We start from the raw sequence: 6,155 nt of genomic DNA, 5'->3' as shown, positions 1-6,155 counted from the left end.
GCCGCAGGTGGGTGCCGGGCTGCCCCAGGACCAGCAGGGCTGCGGGTGGCTGTGGAGCATCCTGCGTGTGTCTGCCCTTGTTCCAAATCTTTTCCCTCCAAAGCCATGCTGGGGCTGTGGGAAACTCTCCTGGTCTCTTTGTAACGGAGGGGGGCACTGAGTGCTGAGCCTGTGTTCTGTGGGCAGCTGGACCCGACGGTGGGGTGGCATGTGCTTTTCTAACAGTTCCTCTGTCCTCAGGCTCCCGCCTGAAGGGGCTGAGATCAGATCCCAGTTCCCCAGCCCCCAGCAAAGCAAGGGAGACAGCGTGGGCTCAGTGCTCGGAGGTGGGTTCAGTCCCAGTCACCCCGCTTGACCCTCAGGTGTGAGGCCATGGGCTGCAGTGCTGTGCTGCTCTGTTCGCAGGATCCCACAGAGCACGGTGCTGCCGCAGCTCCGGTATCCGTCGCAGATCTGAGGGCACGCAGTGAGGCCGTGGTGTGCGGTATTTGCATGGAGCGGGTCTATGAGAAGGCGCTGCCGGAGGAGCGGCTCTTTGGGATCCTCCCCAACTGCAACCACGCCTTCTGTCTGGGCTGCATCCGCACGTGGAGACGCAGCCGGGACTTCCCAAACACGGTCATCAAGTGAGTGTTGTAGGGACACACGGGACGGTGCAGGGATGGGGTCACTGCCTCACTGCTCCGTGCTCTGAAGTCTTTCCTTGAGAGTGGGAGCTGTGATGGGGATGGGATGAGGATGCTGGGTGCTCCCACGTGGGTACTGAGCTCTGCCAGGGCTTTTTAGGACCCATCTCAGGTTGGCTATTAGGAAAAAAATCTTACCAGGAAGATGGTCAGGCATTGGCACGGGATACCCAGGGAGCGGTGGTGTCACCATCCCTGGAGGGGTTCGAGATGTGGTACTGAGGGATGTAGTCTGTGGGCATGGTGGGTTGGGGTGGCGTTGGACTTAAGGATCTCAGAGGTCTTCCAACCTTAATGGTTCTATTACATTCACTCAGAGCCTGCCCAGAGTGCCGGCTCACCTCCACCTACTACATCCCCCACAAGTTCTGGCTCTCAGATGGAGGTGAGAAGCAGCAGCTCATCGAAAGGTTCAAGGCACGGACAGGGTGAGTGCACAGCACCGTGGGCTCTGCAGCGCTCCAGCAGTGCTCACAGCTGCTGTTTGAACCCTGCAGGCAAATCAGGTGCAAATTCTTCACCCGGAACCGCGGCCGCTGCCCGTTCGGCTCTGACTGCATCTACCTGCACGAGCTGCCCAGTGGGCGGCCAGCACTGCGGCACAGCCGGCAGCACCTGAGGATGCACGCTGTGAGTGGGGCAATGCATCATTTGGGGTAGGGGCACCGCGGGGCCGGGGCTCACCCTCTGTCCTGTGCTGCAGGAGCGCAGCCCCTCTCCCTTGGAAAGCTCTGATGAGGAAGAAGATGAATTCCACCTGCTTGAATGGGCTGTCACCAGCGCTCTGCTGGACTTGGAGTTGCTGTACACAAGTTATAGCCATGAGATGCTCTTTGAGGACAGCAGTGATTCAGACTGAACCCTGGGTACTTGCTGGGTGCTCTTAGCTCCAAGGAAGCATCTTCCGGGAATGGAATTAATCCACTTTAAATGCTTTGAGCTGTTCCTGGCTTTGGTATGGGGGTGGGAGGGATACCTGTGGGGTGGGGGAATGGGATGATCCGGCTGCTGCGTGCTGGCTGGAGCCCGTGGAGCCGGGTGATGAGGTGAGGAGTGCGGGGCGCTGGGGTTCAGCCCCTCCTGTTGCACCTCTGGGAGACTCCGCAGAAACCGGGATGGGGAGGGAGGTTTTAACGCACAGAGTGCTGAGAGGAATGGGGAGCCGGGCTGCCCTTGGGCGCGGTTTTAAACTGTTTTTAGCGAAATCTGGGAATAACGAAATAAAACACACGCTGACGCTGCCTTCAGACCTCCCGTCCGAGCGGGTCGGCGCGAGCGGTGCGCGTTCGCCTTTAAGGGCTCCTTTGCACTTGGCACGTGGGATCATTTGCATACAGCGCGCGCTTTTGTGTTTTTTTTTTTTTTTGCCCGGGGCCCGGGGGTTGCCGGAAAGTGGCGCGCGCGGCTCCAGGGGGCTCCGAGCGCCTCATCTTCCCCAGCACGGATGGGCAGGGAGGGGAGCAGCGCCCTGCGTTCCGCCTGGAGCTGCGGCTGCCTCCGGAGGACGGGGTGTGGAGGTGCCCCATAGCGCAGCTGTGTCCCTCGGCCGGGTAACGCGGCCTTTCTGGGGGTCCTCCCCATAACTTCCCCCCAGCCCTGCTGCGGGGCTCTGGGAGCATCCAGCGGGTCACTGCAGGCGCTGCTCCGCTCCCTGTTTCCCTGCGGGCAAATGGAGCTTCCCTGGCTGCAGCTCCTTGCCAAGCCCTGCCGCCTGCTGCTGCACGCGCTCTCCTCCGGCCCCGCTGGGACGCTGGCTGCCCTCCGTGCGCTGCAACGGCTGCAGGCCCAGGAAGGACCGGGACACGCGTTCCCCTGGCGGAGCTTTGTGGGCGCGCTGTGTGCGGAGGAGCCCACGCTGGACGGGCCGGATGGAGCCCTGGCTGTGTGAGTCAGCTGCGATCCCAAAACTCGGGGCTCAGTGGGAGGTCGGGTTCATCAAGTTCCCAATTCCTGTGCAGTCGGTGCAGTGGTCCATGTGTAATGCTGTGATAACGGTCCCACTGCTTTTCTGCAAAACCTACTGGAGGTGTTTGCTGTTCTCTCCAACGTCCTCCCCCTATTACTCCTCTCCCCGCAGCTCAGGAGAGCACATAAGAGCTGTGCAGTGCTTTGCAGTGATGCAGCCTCCTCTTTTTTTTCTCCCCTTTTCCAGCAAACCACGGCTGCTGCTGCTCCCCATCCTCTGCCAGAGGAACCTCTTCTCCCTGCTGCATGCAGTAGCAGCGATGGTGCCCACAGACTGCCTCCACCAGCTGCTGCATGCTGCAGGGCAGGACCCCCAGCCGGACCCCTGGGTGCACGCACTGGGGGTGCTGCTGCTGCGGGGAGAGGAGCGTTCCTCTCCACCTCCCCCTGCCCTGACGGCTTCCTGCCAACAGCAGCTCAAGTGTCTGTGCCAGAAAATTGCCCAGAGCAAAGCAGAGGGGAGGAGAAAACTGAAGTGGTGCTTCAGCAAACAGGATGGGGATGCGGCTGGTTCTGTGCATCCAGGGGGGAAGCGCAAGAAGGCACTGGAAGAAAGCCTGGAGCTGAGTGAGGAGAGGGAGGGGAAGAGGCCACTGTTGGAGGATGCGATATTTGAGCTGCAGGGAGGTCTGGATGGCACAGCTGGGGTGGGAGAAGAGGTGCCTGGGGAGACATCGGGGGACGGATCCGCACAGAGCCCGGCTGGGGCTGCCTTGGAAAGCCCCCAGCAGGATGCAGACAAGGAACCCAGGAAGATTTTGGGGCTGGAGGTTGCAGTGGAGGTCCAGTCCTTTATCCAGGTACTGGGGAGGGCTTCAGCTTTCTCTGAGTTTCAATCCTCCTACATGCTATCTCTCTGCACGCCCTTTGCCAAGCTTTCCCTGCCTTGTGGCAAGGTGGGGGATGTTCTTGCAGCATCCCTGTGTCTCCTGGGGACACCTTTGCAGCTTCCCTGCTGTGGAAAAAGTCTCCTGGGTGCCTTCAGACTGCTGTTATGTGTATGGCATGGGCATCTGAGAGACTCTAGTTTGGGACTTATGACTCTTGAGGATGCTGCTTCTCAAAGTGCTTCTCCTAGAAATCAGGAAGCAAACTGAGCCAGCAGCTCCCCGCCTGAAGGTTTTGCTCCCCTCTTTCAGCTGGTGAACTTTCAGAGTCTGACTTCTGTTCTTTCACCTCACTTTCCCCAGATGCATGGGCCAAGGCTGAAAATGCTTCTGCTGCAAGAAGCCAACGTAAGTGGTTGCTTTTGCCTTCATCCTTGGTGCAGATGGGCTGAATGGGCTCATCCCAGGGCCTCCAGAAGGAGTGGGAGAGGAGATGGGTTTTGTAGGGTGACTGGCAGGAGAAAACAGGCCAGCGGTGTCACCTCCTCTACAGCATGTGGATCGGGCTGGGAGGCAGTAGGGAGAAGAAAAGCCCTAGAGCAGCATTTTGTGGCTTGGTTTGATTGGTGCATTAACCAAGGATGGTGTTTCCCTGCAGCGCACAGAGCAGAGCATCCCACCTGAGCTGCACATCCTCAACAGCTGCTCTCCAAGCCAGGTGAGAACTGGTATCCTCGCAGCTGGCGGTGCTGCTGCTGCCCCTGACAGCTGTGTCTTTTCTGCTGTCCCCAGCTTGAGGGACTGTGCTCCTTCCTCCAGCTCTCCACGTGCTCAGAGCAGCTCCTGGTGCAGTTCTGTAGCTGGTTGCTGGCTCTCACACCTGACCTCAGCTATGCCAGTGCAGCTGTTCTGGCTGAGCAGCTCTTCCTCACACGAGTAAGTGCTCTGGCAGAGCTTTTCCAGCCTGAGTGCACCCTGTTTCCTTCTCTGCATCCTCACTTCTGCCTTTTCTGCCCATAGGTCCTGTCCCTCGCACAGCCACCCTCCCGCCACCTCATGGCTGCCCTCACCTCATTCTGCTCCAAGTACTCAGAGCCCTTCTGTCAGGTCCTGGTGGCTCCCATCCTGCAGGAGCCAGGGCAAGGTGTGCTCTGACGGGAGGGGTGGGTGGTGCAGGGGGCAGCTGAAGGGAGAGCTGTGGGAAAGCCCTGACTGCAGGGTGCTGTCTTTTTGAGGGCATTTATGTTATATGTATGTTATATTATGTTAAATGTGTGTTAGGGACCAACAGTGCTGGTAGAGTCTGAGCAAGTTAAGCTGGGATGGGAGAGGAGTGCAAGGATGCCTGATATTGACAGGGAGGGAAGTGACACTGGCTTCCAGCATCAGCTTTCTTGGAGGAAAGCTGTCATCCCTCTATGGACTTGGGGGTTCCTGACAGTTCCTAATGCTGTGCTGAAACTGCCCAAGGGAGGCATTGCTCTGCACAGATGCAGAGATGTGGCACTTGGGGACACGGTCTAGTGATGGTTGAACTTGATCTTAGTGATCTTTTCCAACTTTAATGATTCTAAACCCTCAGCAGGGCAGCGTCCCCCACTGCTGGGAGCTGTTGGCAGTTCAGCTTTTGCAGCTGAATGAAGGATGCTGAGTTCTCCAAACAGCATAAGGAGGCACCACTTGATTTCTGGGTGTCCTGACTGGGATATGCCTTTGGCCGGAGGGGCAGCAGGAAGGGTCAGCACACCCACGTGGGTTTGGCAGCCTCTGCTTTACCCCTGCAGGCGCAGAGCAGACCAAGTTGGTGTGTGACCTCGTAGAGGAGTGCCTGGAGCCCGACTACGTGAGAATGGTGTTGGGGTGAGAGACAACGAGCTGCAGTGTGCAGCCAGCGAGGCCATGTGAGCAGCACAGACATCTCCTGTGTTTTGCAGCCAGGTGCTGGCAGTCCCTCTGACCGAGAAGCTGCTGCCGGTGGTGCTGGCGGTGCTGGGCAGGCAGGTGAGGCTGCATCCTGTGCAGCTCCAGCAGCGCCGGGCTGAAGGCCTGCAGTGCTCCCCGCTCTCTTGCAGGAGCCGCTGCCCTCCGAGCTCTTTGAACTCCTGGTGCTCACCCTGTGCCAGCAGGCTCCGGCCTTTGCCACATCGCTGAGCTACGCCAAGCTGGTGACAGCCGTGCTGACCACGTACAGCAGCCAGGTGAGTGTGGCCTTGCAGCCACCGACCCTTCACGGCTCCCTTCAACCTGTTCTGCAGTTCCACATCTGTTCTCCCTGCAGCTCAGCCCGTCCCACCGCAGCCGGCTGGCAGCAGCTCTGGATGGCAGCAACGCAGCCCTGAGGAGATCCATGCAGGCGGTGCTGGGCAGGTGCGACCTGCTGCTGGGTGGGCTGTCCCTTCCTTGGGAAATCTCTCATTTCTCTTCTCTTTTTTTTCTCCTTCAGGTGAGCAGTGAGGAGGAGCTGGAGGCTTCCATGGATGGAGGGGAGGATGGCTGTGTTTCTCTTGCTAGCACAATGGGACCACAATGCATGGTTGGGGAATAAAAAATAAAAAAAATAAAAGCTAGGGAGGGCTGTGGGGGTGTGGGAGCTGGGCTGTGGCTGCACAGCACCCTCCCATTTGGGTGCGCAGAGCTGTGCAGATAACGATTTCCTCAGATAAAAGCTTCCAGCTTC

General features: G+C 58.8%; 2 protein-coding genes across 6 annotated transcripts in view; both read left to right on the top strand.

Moving 5' to 3' along the window:
* LOC104914541 (probable E3 ubiquitin-protein ligase makorin-1) overlaps positions 1-2,045 on the top strand; it is a 2,428-nt gene extending 383 nt beyond the window's left edge. Inside the window, exons 2-6 of the mRNA XM_019623163.2 lie at positions 169-326; positions 406-626; positions 1,004-1,114; positions 1,184-1,316; positions 1,390-2,045. Coding sequence (XP_019478708.1) covers positions 169-326; positions 406-626; positions 1,004-1,114; positions 1,184-1,316; positions 1,390-1,545 — 779 coding nt within the window. The 3' untranslated portion in view covers positions 1,546-2,045. The remainder of the gene's footprint in view (positions 1-168; positions 327-405; positions 627-1,003; positions 1,115-1,183; positions 1,317-1,389) is intronic.
* A 27-nt stretch (positions 2,046-2,072) lies between these two features.
* Positions 2,073-6,155, top strand: FANCE (FA complementation group E). 5 transcript variants are annotated; one of them, XM_010724358.2, is made up of 11 exons: positions 2,073-2,570; positions 2,839-3,451; positions 3,842-3,886; positions 4,137-4,196; positions 4,298-4,414; positions 4,499-4,622; positions 5,263-5,321; positions 5,413-5,479; positions 5,531-5,676; positions 5,757-5,845; positions 5,922-6,155. In XM_010724358.2, exons 1-11 carry the CDS (start codon positions 2,356-2,358, stop codon positions 5,923-5,925), a joined length of 1,539 nt encoding a protein of 512 aa, XP_010722660.1. In that variant the 5' UTR covers positions 2,073-2,355; the 3' UTR covers positions 5,926-6,155. The 5 variants fall into 5 exon arrangements, with proteins under 5 accessions (XP_010722660.1, XP_010722658.1, XP_010722659.1 ...); XM_010724356.2 differs by having other exon boundaries at positions 4,271-4,414; XM_010724357.2 differs by having other exon boundaries at positions 4,271-4,414; positions 5,263-5,338; positions 5,551-5,676.

The sequence above is a fragment of the Meleagris gallopavo genome, chromosome 28, assembly GCF_000146605.3.
Source record: "Meleagris gallopavo isolate NT-WF06-2002-E0010 breed Aviagen turkey brand Nicholas breeding stock chromosome 28, Turkey_5.1, whole genome shotgun sequence".
Classification (NCBI taxonomy): domain Eukaryota; kingdom Metazoa; phylum Chordata; class Aves; order Galliformes; family Phasianidae; genus Meleagris; species Meleagris gallopavo.
The sequence above is the reverse complement of the archived record's forward strand: the minus strand, read 5'-3'. Positions and strand labels throughout refer to the sequence as shown.

Excerpts from the sequence above, each read along its gene's own strand:
- FANCE (XM_010724356.2), top strand. The coding sequence starts at position 2,356 with ATGGAGCTTCCCTGGCTGCAGCTCCTTGCCAAGCCCTGCCGCCTGCTG. Across the intron at positions 4,623-5,262 it reads CCTGCAGGAGCCAGGGCAAG|GCGCAGAGCAGACCAAGTTG; the intron begins GTGTGCTCTGAC and ends TTACCCCTGCAG. Across the intron at positions 5,322-5,412 it reads AGTGCCTGGAGCCCGACTAC|CCAGGTGCTGGCAGTCCCTC; the intron begins GTGAGAATGGTG and ends TGTGTTTTGCAG.